The sequence below is a fragment of the Procambarus clarkii genome, chromosome 58 (assembly GCF_040958095.1).
Source record: "Procambarus clarkii isolate CNS0578487 chromosome 58, FALCON_Pclarkii_2.0, whole genome shotgun sequence".
In the NCBI taxonomy this organism is placed as follows: domain Eukaryota; kingdom Metazoa; phylum Arthropoda; class Malacostraca; order Decapoda; family Cambaridae; genus Procambarus; species Procambarus clarkii.
The window spans coordinates 10,979,463-11,001,013 of NC_091207.1; the positions used below are offsets into that span (position 1 = coordinate 10,979,463).

At 44.4% G+C, this 21,551-nt stretch overlaps 1 protein-coding gene across 2 annotated transcripts in view; it reads left to right on the plus strand.

Annotated features, from left to right (window-relative positions):
- Window positions 1-17,840, plus strand: part of LOC123767973 (transmembrane protein 254) — a 34,189-nt gene extending 16,349 nt beyond the window's left edge. For both annotated transcript variants that reach the window (XM_045758198.2, XM_045758197.2), the window contains exons 2-4: window positions 8,221-8,326; window positions 12,868-12,971; window positions 17,562-17,840. In XM_045758198.2, the coding sequence (XP_045614154.1) occupies window positions 8,234-8,326; window positions 12,868-12,971; window positions 17,562-17,775 (411 nt within the window). In that variant the 5' untranslated portion in view covers window positions 8,221-8,233 and the 3' untranslated portion in view covers window positions 17,776-17,840. The remainder of the gene's footprint in view (window positions 1-8,220; window positions 8,327-12,867; window positions 12,972-17,561) is intronic.
- The last annotated feature ends 3,711 nt before the right edge of the window (window positions 17,841-21,551 follow it).

Here is a 21,551-nt window from a genome sequence, read left to right on the forward strand (position 1 = left end):
CGACCAGGCCTCCACCCCCAGGAAGCAGCCCGTGACAGCTGGCTAACACCCAGGTACCTATTTTACTGCTAGGTAACAGGGGCATAGGGTGAAAGAAACTCTGCCCATTGTTTCTCGCCGGCGCCTGGGATCGAACCCAGGATCACAAGTCCAGTGTGCTGTCCGCTCGGCCGACCGGCTCCCCTAGGGAATAATCACTGATGGGACTACAGATCATTACCTGACATTTCTAACTGGCATTACTAGTCCATAAGCAACTTTGTTGTTTCTGCTGCTGCAGCTGCTGTGGCCGTGTTTAATATTCCTGGTCCACTCCTCTTTCTCGTTTGTATTAATGACCTTGAAAAATGCTACTCAGCACTTGCAGCCAATTCTATTTGCTGACAACATAGCCTTCATTTTCTCCAGTTCTGATTCTTATTCTAAATGAGAGTGAATACAGTGGAACCTCTATTAACGAGTTTAATCCGTTCTGGCACCGAGCTCGTATCCTGGAAAACTCGTCTTTGGAAACAAATTTCCCCATTTAAAATAAAGGAAATAAATTTAATCCGTTCCACTCCCAAAAACATCCATACTTGTATGACTTTTTTTATGTAAATATAATATTGCACATGTAAATATAAATGTTTTGTTGTAGTGTTTTAATATTTACTTTACCTTATGAAGAGTAGTTGCTGGCTTGAGGGAGACGATGGGGAGGTGGGAAGGATGAGAGGGGTTATGGTGTGGAAGGAGAATCCACCTCTGAGTCAGGCGGACTCTGTCTTCTTGGGAATTTCACCCAAATTTCATTTCAAATGTCACACAAGGATGCGTTAGACCAGCACCAAATAAAAAACTACGTTGATTACACTCGTTGTGTCAACAATATAATAGTCTTACCACGAAGATACAATACAATGCCGTTTTCTCAAATAGGCAATGTGGTTATTAAAGAAAACGGAAATTTCATGGCAAACATTTATACAATCCCCAAGTCGATCGGATAAGAATTGGATATTATAGAAATATTTGCTCAAATGACGCTTGAGCGCGGTGTTTGGGTGCATTCAAGAGAAAAAAAGTGTGTTACGTTCAAGCGACATATACCTGCGAAAGTGATAACACTTTCATAAAGTGTTATCACAAAGTGATAAATTAATTAAACATTTTCACACACCGGGTTGTCACTGCTTTATCAGGGCAGCTTTTCCAAGAATGCGTTCACCTTTTCAAACATTCCAAACACTTCCCTGATCTCAGTGGAAGAGGCAGCATCCTCCCTTACCTCCTCATTCCCTTACTAATGGTGTAAATTGTTGATGAGGACCTGCCATACTTCCTTGTGAGATCAATCACACAGACACCACACTCATGCTTTGCTACAATTTCCTTCTTTAAATCCACAGTAATTGTGTCTTTCTTCCTCTTGACAACACTATCTTTAGCAAGCAGCTTCTTTGGAGACATCGTGTGTTACAAATTGTAGTCGCAAAACCACTAAAAACCCAAAGAAAAGCTCAAATAAATCCATAGGGATGCTTGTCGTGTGAAATACAACAACAACACTGGCGTCAGAGGCGTCCGAGAATTTGCGAGAACCCGCGAGACGCTAGGAAGCGCCATGGGGTTTCACTCGTTAATAGAGGCGAGCTCGTCAATAGAGACAAATTTGCTGCGAGTAGCTTGCTCGTTACTGGAAAAACTCATTAATAGAGCCACTCGTTAATAGAGGTTCCACTGTACTGAACTAAAGTCCATTAGTGGCTAACTGCCAACAAACTTGCCTTAAAAATTGATAAAACATTTTATATATATTGTTTGGTAACAAGTCCACCAATCAAATTAACCTAAAAATTAACAATACCCAAATTATGAACAGAATAGATGTAAAATTCCTTGGTGTTTACATTGATAACAAGCTATATTTCCAGTGTCATATACTTAATATGACAGAAACAGTTTCTAACATCTTTGGCATTCTCTAAAATCAGATACAGAATATAGTATATACCTTGCTCTGCCCGGATAACACTCATTAGCTCATCTATCCATATCTCACCTATGGTATCTGTGGCTGGGGGTTCTACAACAACCCAAAATTATTCTCAACCTTTAATTACTAAAAATAAATTGGCAATTAAAACAATAACAAGTGGAAGTCCCAAACAGTACAAACAGGGTTCTGCTCCCTTACTGAAATCTTTGTCTATGTTAAATATTAATTCACTGCACATCCTCTTCAGTGTTTTCTGTATCAATAAAACTCTGAACGGCAGAGCTAATCCTGACCTTAAGCACTTTCTAGAGGGCTGTAATTGAACCCATGCTATTCTGGTAGCACTCTATACTAGAAACAAATATATTTCTGTAGGAAGCCCCTCCGGCTCCCTGGAGCTATCGGACTGATACATGCAATATTAGTCTGGGGCATCAGTCAATTGGAGTTCAGCCTACCGGAAACCACGAGCCAGAACCTGACCCCCTCCGAGAGGTACGAGGAGCAATGGCCTATAGAAGTGCACATATGATTTGGAGCATTCTATGTCTGCCATCGACTGGGACAGGCACCCAGAAAGGTAAGCGCCTCAAAACATACCCCTATCCTGGTTAAAACTACTACTGAAAAACAAACAAGTGGACAGAATTTCCTAAATGAAAAAAAAAGCAAACGAGCATGACGTCACAAATGCCACACCACTTGTCTGCGCAGCTCCCCGGAAGGAGGAGCCCCAGGCCCCAGTTCTCGGCTGATGTGTTTGAGGCTCGGTCATGTGGCTCCAGCTCCTGATTCTCTGTGTTGTGCTGCGCTTGAGTCCAGTACTGCTCTTACTGTGGCGTGCGAGCTGGGAGTAATATTCACAGGTACTCGGGCTGCATGTGCTTCTTTTTCCTGAGTACCCTATAAGTACCGCCCTTGGGGCTTGGGGTTATCTTCTACAAGTCACCTTGGGGTCTACCTCTGTTGATCTTTTGCTGCTTAGTAATTGACTGCCCTAGGAGTGTTGTGGGGGTTTCCTCCTCCCTTATTTACCTTGGGGTAAGTGGTAGTTTTGCACTGGTAGGGGCATCGGGTGCTACGCAGCTAGTTATCACCTACTTTAGTGGCCGGCTCTGTTCCTCCTGGGTACGTTGTCCTCTTGTGGGGGGTTTTCTTTTCATTTTTGTTTCTGCCTGGTGGGGGTCTGCTTTTGTTCCCCTGCCCTCCCCCTATTATTTTAGGGTCTTGACCTCCTATGTTTGCTGGTACCCCCTGCTTGGCCTTGTGAATGGACACGTCCCGGGGGTTCAATTTTTAACAGTTTGCTTGGTAGACTTGGGCGCTGGTTAGCAGTACCTGCGTGGGGTTATCCTTAGCGATAACAGTCTCAGGGCCCTAAGAAACCCCGAGGGGGGTCCAATGGATGCGACCCCCTGGGTCCCTTCTCACCTTGCGCGAGTTTGAGGGTTGCTCTGTTCTTTTGTCTCAGGGCGACGCTTATTGTTTTTGCCTCCATCATGCTGCCTTTTGGGTTGGTGACACCTTTGACCCGGAGTCCTGCGAACATTGTTGCTTGTTTTTGACCCAATTCATCCAATCAACTGATGACATTATCCGGGTGCAGGCAGCTCAGGCATTGCATGCTAGATTTAGGTTGCTGCAATGTGCTAGGTTGATTGCTACCCCCGGATGCCCCGAGGCTGCCCCGCTTTGCTTATAGGGACCTGGCTTGGGGGTGTTGGTCGCTTCAGCCTAGGTTCAGTCTGCACCCCGCCTTCTTCCCCTGCTGTGGTTCCTTCTGGTCTCCCGCCCCCCCCCCCCCTTGCTTCCAGCTCCGAAGCGTCTGAGGGCTTCGGGGTTTGGGCGGGGTTTAGAGGATTCTGTGACTCGGGCAGTTTTGGGGGTTGCCCCTTCCGGGGTGGCGATGGAGGCTTCCGTGTCGGTTCCTCCAACTGTGGCAACTGGGTCTGAATAGTGGGGCTCCTTTCCTTTTTGCTTTTTCGGCTGCCCTGTTTTTTTCTGGTGGGGCTGGGGCTTTGGAGGAGGACTCATCCCGGGGCCTGATGTGGAGGTTCCCAGGATTGAGGAGGGGCTGACTTGGGGCTTTGGGCCCCGTTGGACCCTGCCTGGGTTTTCAAGCCCTCAGAGTAGGGTTTTCTGTTACAAGGAGTGGTTTTCCTTTCCCTCCTCTGTGGACGAGTTGGATTTGGGTTCAGCCCTTCCCCGGGTTCGGTTCCGTGTCCCTTTGGGTCCTTTGGTTCCGTCTTTCCAGAGGTTTTTGGCTTCCCGCGTCTTGCCAACTGAGGTGCTGGTGGCCATTGTGGCTTACCTCCTGCGCGACCCAGATTTTGCTTCTATAATGTATCCGTTATCCTTCAGGTGTGGGATCTTCGTCTCCATACTGGGTTCATTATGAGGTTCCGGAGTCGTCCTGGTTTGCGGACTGCCCGGTGTTGTCGTTGGATACTTGGAATACTTTGTCGTACCTGCATGCTTGAGTGGCACGAGGCATTGACGGTGGTCCAGGTTTACCTGGGAGGCGATTTCGAGCACCTCAATGCGTGTTTGTTCACCCACTGCCCTTCTGCGGGATGTTGGTGTGATTCAGCTTCATGTGCATGTTCCCTCCCTGTCGGCTTCGCTTGTGGCTGAGGATTTGTGCACTCGTGGCTTGCTGGCTTCGGTCTTGCACTTCCTTTTTCCTCCTGGAGCTGTCTTTGGATTGGCTTGCAGAGGATGTAGAGGTGATTGGGGCCGTTCCTGGGTCTGGTGCCTTAGTCTCGGCGGCTCGTGCATTGACTGCGCTGCTGAAGCTATTTGGGCTGATCCTGCAGGATGCAGTGTCGCGATTTTCCGCTGCGCATCTCGTGTGTCGGCACGTTGTGCCTGCTTCCTCATTGGAATCTGCTTGGGTCCTGGCTCCTAGAGTCTTCGCCTTTTTGTCCTTTGCTGTTTGCCGAGTCTGCGGTTGGGCAGTTTCTGCTGGTGGCCTCGGCTAGTTGTCAGATGTCGAACTTGTTGGTCCTTCCGGGGTCCCGGAGGGGTTCCTCCCAGAATGGTCGTGCCAGGGCTCAGGGTTCCGTTCGTCGTGGTAGGCCACTGGTGCCAGTTTCGGAGCCTGCGCCTCCCTCTGAACCGTCTGCATCTGGTCGGCGCGGTGATGACTCTATACGCAGGTTGGGTTCTCATAAGGGTTGTTGGCCCTTTCACTGTTTGTCCCATTGACGGGGCAATGTGTAGGGGGATGCTCGCACTGTTCGCTCACGCTTGGTCTCACGATTTGTGGGCTTTTCGGATAATTTCTGACGGCCTGTGGTAGTGTTGGGTGGCCCCTCCTCCTTCAGGGGGGGTTAGGGGCTGGCGGGGCAGGCCTCTTCTGCGCTGTCAGGTCATCTCGGAGTGGGTGCACTTGGGAGTGGTCGAAACGACGACATCTCTCGGGTGGGTTTCCTGCCTGTTCTCAGTTCCGAAACGGGACTGTGCGAATGTGCGGTTCATTCTGGACTTGCCCCGTCTGAACTCCTGGGTTTCTTGCCCCTCTTTTCTGATGACTACTCTGTCCCAGGTCCGGCCACTTGGATGGTGTCCCTGGACCTCAAGAACGTGTATTGGCATGTCCAGATTCATCCGGGGTTCAGGGACTGGCTCGGTTTTATAGTGGGACATGTCAGTTACCGCTTTTGTTGTCTCCCATTGGGTTGACTCTGGCTACTCGCATGTTCACACGCCTTACCGAGGTCGTGGTGGCCCATCTGCATCTTTTAGGTTTTCGGGTGTTGGCCTACATCGACAACTGGCTGGTATGGGCTCACAGTCAGTCTGCATGTCTGCTCACCAGGGATTTGGTTCTTTCACAGCTTGCTGGGTTCAGGTTCCTGGTGAACTGGAGGAAGCCCCATCTGGTCCCCTCCCAGGTTCAGACCTGTCAGGGTCTTGTGTGGGACTCTCAAACCGCTTCCTTGTCTCTCCCTCCGGAGTCTCTGCTTTGGTTGCAGTCCCGCATGTGCTTGTCTCTGGGGGGCCCCCAGGTCACCCGGTGGTTGCTCGAGGGTTTGTGTGGGAGCCTGAACTTTGTGGTGATGGTCTACCCGCCAGGTCAGGTTTGGGTTCGTCGGCATTTCTGGTTCCTTTAGGGACGTCCCTTCTGCCTCTCGTGATCGCTAGGTTCGGCCTATGGGGGCTTTGCGTCGGTTGCTGCATTGCCGGCTTTCTCTAGGGGCTTTCTGGGGGTTCTGTGCCTTGGCGTCTACCCGAGCCCTCGCTCGATGTGTTCACGAACGCGTTGTCTCTTGGCTGGGGCTTTGTGACTGGTGCTCACCAGGCCGGCCAGGGATGGTGGGGTTGGTCCTTCCGTCATGCTCACAGCGCGGTGCGGGTGTTCGCGGATGTGTGGATGTCGCTCTGGAGGATTCGTGTCGCTTGCGGATTGACGAGCTGGTTTCATTCGGACAGCCTGAACCGAGAAGGTTCCCTGCAATCCTTGGCTCTTTGGGACTGATTGTTTTGGGTGACTCGTCTGCTGAGTTCTCAGGGTTTTGGCTCTCCTGGCGGTTCATGTTCAGGGGGTGTCCAAGGTCCTGGCTCGCTTGGAGACTTACCAGGGGAGAGTTGTCTTTCAAGCACCTTGGTGGCTGGCCCAGTCTTGGTTTCCAGCGCTGCTTGCTTGGTGTCCAAACCAGAGGGGCTTCCCGTGGCTCTGCCTCTTTCTGCAAATCAGTCTAGCCCGGTACATGTCTTCGCTTCTGGGGGTTTTTGTCTTGGAGTTTTTTGCCCCTTGTATGAGCACAGGTGACTTCGTTGTTGGTCTCTCACCTGTATGCTTCGTCTTGGCAGCAGTATGAAGTTCCTAGCAGTCCTTCCAGTTCCTATCACTGCATAGGTATACTTCAGTCTCTGATAGGGTTGCCTTGTCCTTCCTTTCGTGGTTGTTCCAAGACTGTCCTCTTATGCCGGATACTGTCATCTCGTATTGTGCGGCGCTGGCGGAGCCGTTCCAGCTTGCGTTTGGTATTGATGTTACTTCTTCCCCGTTCCGTCAGTTTGTTGTGGCCCCTTCGTTTCAGGGTTGTTTTCCAGGTCCCTTTCCCCTCCCCCTGTTGGTGTTGGCCTCTGAGGGTCGGTTCGAGGAGCTTCAGGCTCTCCTCTGGTGCAGGAGTTTTTCTGCTCATTTGGTCCTGTTGGTAGTTTTGTTCATTTGCAACAGTCTCCTTTTTTTCTGCCGATGAATGGGTCTGCCACTTTCTGGAGGAGTCCTTGGGTTCTTGATGCTAGGTTGGTCGGGCCAGGGGTGTATCATGTGTTGTGTTCGGTTGTGGCTCTCTGCTGTTCTCTGCGCGTCTTGGCCTCTGTGGCCGTGGGGGGTGCTTTGGATTGCCTGGGTTCCCTTCCTTCCTGTTCCGGGTTTTGGGATTCCCGGTCATCTGTAGGGTCCTTCGGTTTTCCAGTTGTCTTGTTTTGAGTTAGGGCGTGTGGCGTCCGCTTCTCGGGTCCTTTCCTCTTTTTCTTATCTTTGGTGAGGTAACCCGGGAAGCCAACAGGGCTTCCCCCAGAAAACCAGCGTTGAATGTAATGAAACGCCATTTTCTGGGTGAGACCCGGAGGCTCCCCGGCATTCCTCCCTCCCTAGGTGTTTTCGGCTGTGTTTCCGCATATTTTTGACATCCAGCCTAAGAACTGCCGGTTGGATCGCTCGCACGGGATCTTGGGCTCCTCCCTTCCCCCTCTCGGGTAGGGGGGGCATGGGTTGTGCAGATGGTGGCACCATGACCTGATGACGTCATGCTAGTTTGCTAGTTTTCATTTGGGGAGTTCTGTCCACTCGTTTGGCTTTTGGTAGCAATATTTTCTACAGAATTGGGGTTTGTTTTGGGGCTCCTACTTTTCTGGGTGCCAGACCCAGTCAATGGTAGACACAGAATGCTTCCAACCACGCGGGGGTTTCTATAGGCCATTGCTCCTCGTGTCTCTCTGAGGGGGGGGCCAGATTCTGGCTTGTGGTCCCCGGTAGGTAAGAACTCCATGCACTTTGACTAATGCCAGAAAGCTAATACAGTTACATATCAGCCTGGATAGTTCTAGGGAGCCTCCGGGTCTCACCCAGAAAATGGCATTTCATTACATTCAATGCTGGTTTTTCTGGTTAAGAATACAATATAAATTTCTACTTTCATCATTGCAAATGGAGGTTCACGTAATTTTTTTTACTTAAATTCAAATTGTAATTATTTTAAATATTTGTTATTTTGTTAATTTTGCAGCATCTGAGGAAACATGGGGAAATACCAGAAGCTCCCAGACAACTACTTTAAGTTTGTCAACCCAGTTCTTATGTCCCTGATTGGTGTGGTGGTATACTTGATGGTGGTAAGTGATCAACTACTTATGTCTTGTAAGCAGGTCTTGAATTGTTTTGGAAAAAGTGCTCGTATCATAGGGTTGTGCTTCTTAGGATGCCAAGTTTGTATCTCATTATTTGCTCTTCCTTTGACTGTAGACAGACAATTCTTCTAGTAATTATCATTTACCTCCAGTAATATTATAGACAATTAACTGTTATTAACCACTGCACTGCGCAGTGCGCCTTGTGGCGCTAGATCAAGGGTGCACAAAGCACCATGTGGCATTTTTAGGTATGGGGAACAAATCAAAACTCCCTGAGGGTACGCGGGGCTCGCATCCTGTGTCTCAGGACTCCTGTAAACAGATGCTATTTTTATTTTTTTTTAAATCATGGGCAACATTCCTGGGTGTGAGAGCCTCAGTACTGAGTGAGCAACCAAGGCTGGCGCACGCAGCATGAGCTAACAGCACTGCTGTTCGGCTTGTGACCACAGCATTGCCTAAAAATGTTAAACTATATATTTAACTGTTATTATTTAGTGATGAAAGTGTTGCAAAAGAGCCTGTGATAAAGACTGTACAATGCTCAGATATCAGTAAACACAATGGTGTTCAAGATGTTCACAGCGCTAGCCACAGCACACTGCCATTGTTTTGTCCATCTAAGAATCTTCAAATGACTTCTCATGTTCCTTTACAAAATAAACTTGTGGAAAATTATTCATTTACAGGATTTAGTGACCAGGATTCTGATAATATCAATAATAAAATAATATTGTGGTGAGAATTAGCGATGTGCGTAGTATGGTGGGAGGAGTAATCTTGATGATGGAGAGAGGGAGAGGTGGCGTCGTCTGCTGACTGTGTGGCAACCTGTTATTGTCTAGACTCGCCATATCACCTTAGTGGTTCGGTATGGTGAACACAGTATGGTATGGTATGGTGATTTCAAATCCAGGGATCCCATCACAATGGTTGTACTCTTCAAGTCACTTGTGTTGTCCCATCTTGAGTACTGCTCAGTACTTGACTTCCCCCTTCAGAGCAGGAGAGATTGCTGAAATAGAGGGAATACAGAGAACATATACGGCACGTATAGACGCAATAAAGCACCTAAATTATTGGGATCGTCTCAAAGCCCTCCAAATGTACTCACTAGAAAGAAGACGAGAGAGATACCAAATAATATACACCTGGAAGATACTAGAGGGCCAAGTACCAAATCTACACAGTAAAATAACAACGTACTGGAGTGAACGATATGGAAGAAAATGCAGAATAGAACCAGTGAAGAGCAGAGGTGCCATAGGCACAATCAGTGAACACTGTATAAACATCAGAGGTCCGTGGTTGTTCAACGTCCTCCCAGCAAGCATAAGAAATATTGCCGGAACAACCGTGGACATCTTCAAGAGGAAACTAGATTTATTCCTCCAAGGAGTGCCGGACCAACCGGGCTGTGGTGGGTATGTGGACCTGCGAGCCGCTCCAAGCAACAGCCTAGTGGACCAAACTCTCACGTCAAGCCTGGCCTCAGGCCGGGCTTGGGGAGTAGAAGAACTCCCAGAACCCCATCAACCAGGTAACCAGGTATCAACCAGGTACAGAATCCTGGTCATTTTTACCACAGTCACGGGGTCTCCTGTAATACTCTCATCGCTAAATAATACCAGTTACATATATATTTTGACATTTTTAGGTCATAAGAGCTACGAGGAGAGGTTAGAGGCATTAAATATGCCAAAACTAGAAGGCAGAAGAAAAAGAGGTGATATGATCACTAGTACATACAAAATAGTAACAGGAATTGATATAATGATAGGGAAGATTTCCTGAGACCTGGAACTTTAAGAACAAGTGGTCATAGATTTAAACTAGCTAAACACAGATGCCAAAGAAATATAAGAAAATTCACTTTCGCAAACAGAGTGGTAGACGGTTGGAACAAGTTAGGTGAGAAAGTGGTGGAGGCCAAGACCGTCAGTAGTTTCAAAGCGTTATATGACAAAGAGTGCTGGAAAGACGGGACACCACGAGCGTAACTCTCATCCTGTAACTACACTTAGGAAATTACACATAGGTAATTACACACACAGTGTACACATGTACTTGTGTACACACACACATACACGTGAAAAGAAAATAAGCTGAACAGCAGTGCTGTTAGCTCATGCTGTGTGCGCCAGCCTTGGTTGCTCACTCAGTACTGAGGCTCTCACACCCGGGAATGTTGCCCACGATTTAAACAAAAAATGGCGTCTGTTTACAAGAGACCTGAGGAAGCTGATGTGAACCCTGTGTAGCTGCGGGACATTTAAATCATGTGCAGGACCCTCAATTGCCTAAGTATGATGAGTGCATTGTGGTGTAGGTTACTCCCATTGCCTATGTGAGTATTGTGCAGCTTAAGGGTTAAAATATGACATTCCCACTGTGTGGCGAAAATAAAGTCTTTGCAAAAAATTATTTTCTCTTATTTTTTAATAAAAATATAGAAAGGGAGTACCACCTCTGGCTGGAAGAAGGGGACCCTCCAATACAGTTTCTTTGTGCTTTTCTCCTACTACTCGCCTTCCTTTTGTCTTTTGTTGTGCTTTATTAGATATTTAAAGGTTACAAGATATATATAAGGTAGATATAGATATAAGATATACAAGATATAAGGTTACATTGGTTATTACAATAAGATTTAAAGGTTATGGCTTTCTTGGAGCTCCATCACTTCCGGACAGGAACCGAGGACGCAGCAGGTATTTCCCCCTCTGGATTGCTACACAGAGGCGCTGAAACAGGAAACTGGCAGCCCTTGTGTCTTTGGTGATGTCGATGAGCCTGAACCCAATTCTTTGAAGAATCCCAAGGCACTCCTACCCCAGGGGACATGCATCTCAGACGCTATGGAAACAAAGGTGTATTGACCTTCCAGTCGGCTGTACATGATTGATTTTGCTGTTTCCCTGAGGTTGGCCGCTCCACCTGTTTGATCAACACCAAAGCGTATGTTGGTGTCAGCCATTGTGGATACACACATGTTGTCCCCACACAAGCTGTCTGCCCCCTCTTCCAGGAGTGTATTGTGATGCCATCTGGGTGAAATGTGGGGTCATCCGGGTTTTGGCCTCCTAGGATGTAAGGTTCTCTTTCCACTGGGCACTAAGCCGAGACAAGGTTCCTCTTGATGATGTCATTGACCTCGTTGTGCCCTTGGATTTTCTGCAGTGCAACCCATGCAGTCTGTATTGGTCTGCTACCACCCTGTTGCAAATACAGCACACTTGTATTCAGTGTGAATTGAGGCACCAAGGCGGAGGGCCACTGCTACACGGAGGGATTCTGGATCTAGACGTGTGCCAATTGCCGACATGGGTACTGCCAGAAGAAAGTCTCCTGCATGGGGGCACACACTGCTCTGAGATGGGCTTTCTCTTTGTCTGATGTTGTAGCGCTGAGCATGGCATCAACTATTTTTTCCACTAGTGGGTGATCCCAGCCAGATTGTTTGTTTTTTGTTGGATCTATGATGGATTCTGGTGCTGGATAGTCACAAGGCCTCTCGCCTTGTGACTATCCCGCCTGAATTCTAGGCAATGATTTACAGTTTTTTTAGGATTTTTGATTATTTGAACACAAAAGTTGTTGTTATATATCTTGCCATGGGTCCCAAGAAAGCCAGTGGTAAGGTTCAAGGCAAGAAAACACATGTGAGAATGACCGTAGAAGAAAAACAAGAGATCAGTCGTAAACATGAAAATGGTTCACGTGTTGTTGAACTAGCTAGACAGTATAACAAATCTTAATGGGAGGAGGAGGAAGAGGCAGTAGAGGATGTCCCTTCCTCATTAATTAAGAAAATATGTGCAGTATGGGAAGAACTGCAAAGTTTTGCAGAAAAGAATCACCCAGATAAAGCTTTATCAGGTCGTTGCATTGATCTTATTAATGACAATGTGATGTCTCACTACAGACAAGTGTTACAAAGAAGGGAAAAACAATCTTCAAGAAAAAAATGAGAAAATCATGCAGTGAGCCAGAAGCAGGTCCTAGTGGTATGCAGGCAAAACGTAGGAGAGAGTGTACCCCAGATAAATCATCACTGCCTGATGTTATAATGGAAGGGGACTTCCCTTCCAAACAGTAACACCTCTCCTCCTCCTCCCCTCCTCACCGTCTTCCATACGCCAACATCAGTCATCAGTAAAGGCATGTAATAACTTGTACATACTTTTGTAGTGAAGATTTGGGAGAATTAGGTATAAAGCTTACTTTGAAGTTAATTTTTGGGGGAGTCAGGAATGGATTAATTCATTTCCCATTATTTCTTATAGGGAAATTCGCTTCGGTTTATGAATTTTCGGGTTACGAACCGTCTCCAGGAACGGATTAAATTCGTAAACCGAGGTACCCCTGTACTCTGAATTTGGATTAGGCTACTGTATAATATAACAATAAATCCTGATGCCAATATTTTGATGCACCCTATACTGGGTACAGTATATTTGCATGATGAGAGCATTACACAATTTTTAAATTCGTGTAAGGTAACAGTATTGAACTTTGTTTAACAGATGGCCTGGCTGGATCCTGATAGCATTTCCCCAACATTCTTTGGCCGCCTTGCAGAGTTTGCTATGTGGCTAGGAACAGAAAACAACGTTCTTATGAGACAACTGTAAGTAAAACTTGGCTTGTCTTTAGGAAATGCTGACCCTTCATTTTAGATCAGTTTTGAACTTAGTGGGAATCACTACTTACAAAGCATATGTTGATATAATACTGTATTTACTTTATTTGCAGTCAAGTGTTCTGACTTACAAGTAACTGCAGGCAATTTTTTATTCTTGAAATAGCTAGTTGTTTCTGTATGTTAGTAATGATTACTTAAATTACAGTGTAGGTGGTAAGTGGGCAGATTAGTGCTCTCGTATTTTTCATTTTGCTATGTAAACAAGTCTCGGTTGGCAATAAAAAGTATCCAACATATAGCATTAGCTACCAAACTGTGCTAGAGCACTGATCAAATAATAATATTGCATTGTACTCGCCTAGTTGTGCTTGCAGAGGTTGAGCTCTGGCTCTTTGGTCCCGCCTCGTGTGTGTGTGTTAGGAAGAGGCATCACTTTTTGAAACTGGAGGTGACCTTGAGCCAATGCCACAGAGGGACACTTGCCAGTTATATACTCTACAGTACTGTACAGATTTAAAATAAATTAAATGTGAATACAGCATTGCTTAGTCTCAGTAGACCAGTTTAGTGAGTGAACTTGTAGATAAGACTAATAAGTCAATATTGATAGATAATAAGTAACCATGAATTTTGTTTACTATGAAAAGTAACCATTTAGCTTAAAATGGCTAGTAAAAAGTCTAGTACAATTAAATAAATCCTGCCCTATAAATCTGTTCATATTGTTTTTGGAAAGCGTAACGATCTATTCAGAAAAAGGACTTGCAATAGGTGTAGTATACTGTACATGGACCTCTCTACAGCTGTTGATAGGGTGCCACAGGCACTTGACTGGCAAGATAATTACAAGCACATGGAATAAATGGTAAAGTGCTAGAATGGGTAAAGCAATAAAGCAACAAAGCAAAGGATCATCTAAAATGGAAGTGAATCTGACTGGAGGGATATGGTGAGTGGGGGGGGGGGGGGTTATGACAAAGTTCTATCTTAGGAGGTTATCTTGAGATGATTTCGGGGCTTTAGTGTCCCCGCGGCCTGGTGTGTGTCGACCAGGAAGCAACCCGTGACAGCTGACTAACACCCAGGTACCTATTTTACTGCTAGGTAACAGGGGCATATGGTGAAATAAACTGCCCATTGTTTCTCGCCGGCGCCTGGGATCGAACCCAGGACCACAGGATCACAAGTCCAGCGTGCTGTCCACTCGGCTGACCGGCTCCCTTTAGGACCAACAATTGTTTTCATGTACTGTATATCAGTGGCATAAATGAGAATATTACAAACTATATCATCAAATTTGCAGATGACACTAAGATCTGTGGTAAAGTAGGAAGTGAAAATGGTATTGAGGCCTTACATATAGATCTGCCTGAACTCTACTAATGGCCACAAGTTGGATACATGCTGCTTAATTAATGAGAAATATAAAGCCTTGCATTTAGGGCATAACAATGCACACCACGGCTATAAGATCAACAACACTACCATGCTGCAAATTGGTGAAAAAAAAAATAACCTAAAGGTCAGAATCCACCAGTCATACTAAAGTTGCATACAAGTGGGAGCTGCAGTGAAAAAAGCTAAACAATCCTTAGGAATAGTCAAATCAATCTTTGACTTCCAGAAAAAGAAAGTGGTTATTGAGCTGTACAAGTCACTAGTGTGCCCCCATCTGGACTACTCTATCTAAGCATGGAGACCTCATCTTAAAAAAGACATACTGTATCTGCTTTGGAGTAAGTTTAGCATGATAAACAAAAATCATCCTAGGACTAAGTCGATTCTTATATGAGGAACGGTTGAGGGGCCACAGGACTAACAACACTGTAAACCAGACATGACAGGGCTGATCTCCAGACTTTTAAAATACTGTACTGAACAATTTTAATACTATTAATACAGACCAGTTTTTAAAAGGTCAGATGTAACACAAAGGGCTTGTTGAGCTTGAAGCTCAACAAGCCACAATGTGGGACAGTAAACATGAGAGGCTGTTTCACTTCCAGGGTTATAAACTCGTACAGCCATCATCCCGTCGAGACCAAATAAGCCAACACATTACCCCAATTCCAAATTCATGTGGAAAAAAATCATCGGGAACAATTGGGCACCTTTGACAGTCTGCCAGCCTCTTGTCTCCATCAAATGAGAGAAGAATTGTACAAGAATGTAACAACTCTTGTATATATCTCAAAAAAAAATACATTAGAGGGCTACATCTAAATACACTCTATCAACATCAGAGGCCCCAGACTGTTCAACACGCTTCCACTACACATAAGGGGCATAACTGGCTGACCCCTCAGTGTTCAAGAGAGAACTGGATAAGCACCTCCAAAGGATACCTGATCCAACCAGGCTGTGATTCATACGTCAGGCTGCAAGCAGCCGCATCAAACAGCCTTGTTGACCAGTCCAGCAACGAGGAGGCCTGGTCGACGACCGGGCCGCGGGGACGCTAAGCCCCGGAAAAACTGCAAGGTAACTCCAAGGAGGGCAACCATGGTGGCTCTCAGGTAAATAATATTGCACAGTCTCATTAGACAGCAGGCTCCCTCTGGCTAGAGCCGCTTGTGGGACATTTGGGGCTTGACTCTATTTATTTAATTATTAAAGTAATGAAAATAATTACGAAGGACCACCCGCTTTTATAGTAAAGAGGGAAACTAATAAAATGTGATCATTAGAAATTCCTAGAAGAACCAGTAACTATGGATAAATACTAGAAAATATAATCACTTGAATAATTAATGGGCTGCATATATAATTTAATTGAATCAAAGCCTCAAACACCTACATTGGGGGGTTATTGGTAGAACTTCATATATGTCTAGGAACTAATGCGGTTCGTACACCAGTTCATTGTGTAATAACCTAATCTTAAGACCAATTAGAGAATCAATAGAGAATTTGTCACCAACAAGAATATAGATTATGAATATCAGAAATTAATGATTATAATAAACACGTGTTAAATCCAGTGCACAGTGATCAATAGTGATAATCCAGTACAGATAATTTGAATAATTAAAATACGGAAAAAGGTCTTAGCTTGAAGACGTTTTCCAAGACATCAGTCATGAATCATCCTCGGAATCTCCGGAATTCTTCATGGAACACTGGGAGATGAATAACACGGGTAAAGTAACAGCTCGGGGAATTCCTCACACGCAAGCTGTAAATTAAGATATATTACGTAGCAACATATTAGGCTGCTAAATATTTATATTCAAGAAATTGGGAATGGAGAGTAATAAATATACTAACATGTGTTTTATTTATGTCGCTCGGCGTGACGACAAGCTACCCTGCTGTATACAATCTCTAATGATGCATCAAAAGGGAATACGTGTACTTAGCTAATAGGGCACTGTATAAGTTGAAGCTTGCCGAAACTCGCGTCCCAGGCTCTAGCGTCGCAATGGCGAACACGTGGTGGCTAGCTTGGCCTAGATGTCGACGCGCTTCTCTGGCCTGTCACGATGGATTACGCAGAACAAATTGACAAGTTCTGGGCTGAATGTCAGGTTAATTCTTGCTGACGATTCACCACAATGTATCCTATGACACTGACACCAAACGAGTTGCTCAATTCCGCAACAAGTCTTCACACCGCACTTTGGCGACTTTCCTCTCACACCGACGCCTCCACACGCTCTCCGATTAATGGCGTCTCTCCCTGCCCCGCTCCGCGTCCCGCATTCGCTATACAAATTATTTACTACGAATAATATTATTTCTCGCAGTTGCTGCTAAAATGCTTGGATAATGACGGGTTTATAATTCTAGGGAGCTAAATATTATTATTTGCTCGTTTTACGATGTTAAACGAGCAATGGAGGATGATTTTAATTCTCTCCATGACATTCACGCGTGACATTAAATTTATTACCAGATAACAGTTTTAACTAGAAACTCTCGATTTGACATTATTTGGGAGTCAGGTTATCGGTAAATAATTATCGCACAGATTACTGTTGTTTTTAGAGAATCAAACTCAATTCTCCAACACACTGGATATAAATGTGCTCATTTTGGTAGAATCTGACGCAATACTGGTGTTTGGTTACGTAAGAATTCTAGCATTATTGTACAGATACAATTATTAGTTCATGTGAACTCTACTGTTGGTTAATTTTAGTTACTACAGTAGTTAGTAGATTTTAGTAATAATTAATAATAATACAACAGTGTTGTATTATGTTGGAAATTTCCAACACAGCTGTCCTATTGGTGACTTTTCTGTGGGGAGCCCCTTGAGGACCCAAAGGACCCAAAATAAAAAACAGAACAGTATGTAAATTTTGCACGCCGCTACCATTTTTTAGCATGACAATTTTTAGCCTTAGTTTGCTGTAGGCTAGTTTCATCTGAGTATTCCTAAAGGCTTAAATTTATATGACAAACAGTCCTTATCCACACTGTGAATGTGGAGGTGTAGTCAGTTTGTCAATTTGAGGTTATGATATGACATCTGGCAATATGATATAAACTCCTGTATGTACAGTATTTAGTAGCGGTAATAAATGTGAAATTATTAAAATATTTTATATATTCTTATTTTTTTTTTTCCAGAGTGCTCTCTCTTGCTGCTATCCACATTACCGAGGCAATCGTAGCTGTGTACTTGTGCCAGAAACTGAGGCTCACCTCTACTGTGACTATTGCATGGAGCTTGCAAACCCTCTTTTTTGGAATATTTTCCTTGTGGTATCTTATTTGGCCTCAAAGGGAAATAAGGGATGTAACTAAATCTTCAACGAAAGCTAAAGCAAAAAAAGACAAATGAAGATTTGTAATTATTTTGTATAACATTTACTGTAAAATTGTATAATAAATTAAATGGAAACTCAGTATTGCAAAATTTGTTTAACCCCTGCACTGCGCAAAGCGCCTTTAGGCGCTCTGAGAGTGGTGCTATTTTTTTTTTAATTAGGATATATTTTAATGTTTTTTAATGTTTTCATTACTCTTTGTGTTTTTAAATGAAAATAGTTGAGTTTGGAAACATTTTGACATTAAATTTACCTGAATATTTATGAAAACAACAAGAATATGTCCTTGACAATTGCCCCAATAAGTTTTTGCTGAAACCAGGTGCGCAGTACAAGGGTTAAACACATTACTGCTGAGTCTGCACTAATTCTGGTCTTGAGAAAATCCTTGCTGCATCGCACAACTGTCTGGTGCATGTGGTGTTATGCATCCAGGCTGGAGAGGTATTCAAGTCGAGATATTGTGCAAATGATGTGGACTAGATAATCGTCACTCCAACTTTCTTAAACATTTGATACAATAATGCATTTAGAATGCTTTGATAATCCGAAGGGCAGTTGAGACACTTGTGAAGATTCTCTTCTGACCTACCTTGAGGTTACCTTGAGGTGCTTCCGGGGCTTAGCGTCCTCGCGGCCCGGTCGTCGACCAGGCCTCCTGGTTGCCGGACTGATCAACCAGGCTGTTGGACGCGGCTGCTCGCAGCCTGACGTACGAGTCACAGCCTGGTTGATCAGGTATCCTTTGGAGGTGCTTATCCAGTTCTCTCTTGAACACTGTGAGGGGTCGGCCAGTTATGCCCCTTATGTGTAGTGGAAGCGTGTTGAACAGTCTCGGACCTCTGATGTTGATAGTTCTCTCTGAGTACCAGTTGCACCTCTGTTTTTCAACGGGGGTATTCTGCACATCCTGCCATGTCTTCTGGTCTCATGTGATGTTATTTCTGTGTGCAGGTTTGGGACCAGCCCCTCTAATATTTTCCACGTGTAAATTATTATGTACCTCTCCCGCCTGCGCTCAAGGGAGTACAGTTTTAGGCTCTTTAGTCGGTCCCAATAGTTTAGATGTTTTACTGAGTGGATTCTAGCAGTAAAGGATCTCTGCACGCTCTCCAGGTCAGTAATTTCTCCAGCTTTGAAAGGTGCTGTCATTGTGCAGCAGTACTCCACTCTAGAGAGCACAAGCGTTTTGAAAAGTATCATCATCGGTATAGCATCTCTAGTGTGAAAAGTTCTTGTTATCCAACCTGTCATTTTTCTTGCACTTGTGACGGCTACTTTATTGTGTTCTTTAAAGGTAAGGTCTTCCGACATGAGTACACCCAGATCCTTTACATTGCCTTTTCGTTCTATGTTATGATTTGCCTGAGTTTTGTACGTGGTTTCCGTTTTTATATTTTCATTTTTTCCATAGCGCATGAGCTGGAACTTATCTTCGTTAAACGCCATACAGTATCCACTCAATTTAACGGCCTCTTTTATACCGATCTGCCGGTATTAACGACCGGTTTGGGAGCCCAGTATCTAGAGCCTGCTATACCGGTCTGCGGTCGATATTACCGACAGTCAGTATTGGGTTTGTTGTGGCATCAGCGTCCCCTCACATGGCGACCAGGCCGCCACCGACCTGGATCGTCCAGAGTCATATATTACATCTTAATTTTCTTTTAAAATGATTCACTTTAATGAAGAAAATTGTAAATTATTATTAATAAAATATTTTGAAACAGTTTTTATTAAGCAAAAGTCTTTGTTTTCTTATTAAATACCTTTTATAGTATGTATAGGCACTAGGTATTTTTTTTCCCAAGGACCTAGTATGTACTCCGCCGGGCCATGTGTTCCCATTGTTTACTGTGAACTCGCGCGGCTAGCTTCAATTGTGAAGGATATTACTGTACTGTAATTGTGATCTTTTTAATTTACAAAATGCCAAAAGTTACCCAAAGGAAGCGCCTGACGGTTGCACAGAAGCTGGAGTTAATTAAGAAACTTGATAAAGGATATTCTCATGCACGAGCAGCAGCAGAGTTTAACATCGGGAAAAGTACAGTAAGTGACATCAAGAAACAGAAGGATACTCTATTAAAATATGTGAGCACAACAGAGTGTGCTACTTCTGGTGCTGCATGTTCGAGAAAAACAGTAAAGTCTGGTCAGTATCCACAATTGGATGCTGCAGTGTATAAGTGGTTTATTCAGCACCGCACAATTGGCATGGCAATAAGATTTGAAGAGCTTAAAGTTGCAGCAAGTAAACTTGCCATTCAATTAGGTATAAAAGATTTCAGTGCAAGTGATGGGTATGTTGGAAGATTTAAGGCTCGGCATAACATTTCAAACACCAAAAAAATTTCTGGTGAGGCGTCAAGTGCTGATCCCACTAATGTTGATTCATTCAAGGCTAAATTAAACGAGTACATTGTCAGTAATAATTTAAGCAAATATCAAGTATATAATGCTGACGAGACTGGGTTTATGTGGCGAGCTGTACCAAGTACATCCTTAACCAGTAGGATGCAGGAAAATATTCCTGGACGAAAGATAAGCAAGGAACGGCTCTCAGTCTTGCTCTGTGCTAATGCTGATGCCTCTCACAGGACAAAATGTGCCGTGGTAGGCAAGTCTAAAAATCCTCGAGCCTTAAAAAATATAATGCAGGCATTACCTGTAATATATTACAATTCTAAGAAATCATGGTTTAATCAAATAATATTTATGGACTGGTTTGAAAACCACTTTTGCAAAGAAGTCAGAGAATTCCAGATCAACAAATGTGGAATAAAGGCCAGTGAGGTTAAGGCATTGTTGCTGCTAGATAATGCCCCTGCTCATCCCATTAGCAAGTTAATTTCAAGGGATGGCAGAATAAAATGCATGGCACTTCCACCAAACACAACATCCTTGATCCAGCCCATGGACCAAGGTGTTATCCTTGCTGCTAAACGTATGTACCAAACAGCAATGCTTGAAGATGTTTTAGTTGTTTTACCTAGCGAGGAAGATGAATTGACAGGAAAGGATACAAGGGCTCAAAGAACACTAGAAAATCTAAAAAAGTACACAATCAGGGAAGCAATATTCCACTGGGCTAGGCTTTGGAATAAAGTGAAAGAAACCACACTAACAAATTCATGGAAGAAACTGTTAACAGAGAGGCCTAGATGTGAAGCAGCAGTATCTGATAGTGAATTCGAAGGTTTTGAAAATGAAGCCAATGATTTTGAAGGGTTTGAAGAAACGATCCGAACAATGTTGCTCCAAGCTGGTCAGGGTGTACAAGTGAATGATATCAATGAATGGTTAGAAAATGATTACGATCCTGGTTATGAATTGTTAACTGAAGAACAGATTGCGCAAAGTGTTCTCGGAAATGACTCTGATGACTCTGATGATGACTCGGACGATGTTGGTGAGGCTCTGCCTAGAGGTGTCGGATATCAGAAAAGATTGGAACAAGTTGAGGAACTCATTGAATATTCAATAAAAAGTAAACATGAGGTTATTGGAAATTTTTATGTACACCTTACAGCCTTAAAGCAATGTCTCAGAACGTTAGCCAGAGAAAATCAGATTCAGACAAAAATAGATAAATTCATGATTTCAACGGTTCGTGAAAAATCTTCGTCGACAAGCGATGCTGCACCCGTCGATGCTGAATTACCATCGACAAGTCATGGAGCATCCGCCAGCAATGAATGCTCTACAAGCCATGCTGCACCCGCCGATGCTGAATTCCCATCGACAAGTCGTGGAACATCCGCCAGCAACGAATGCTCTACAAGCCATG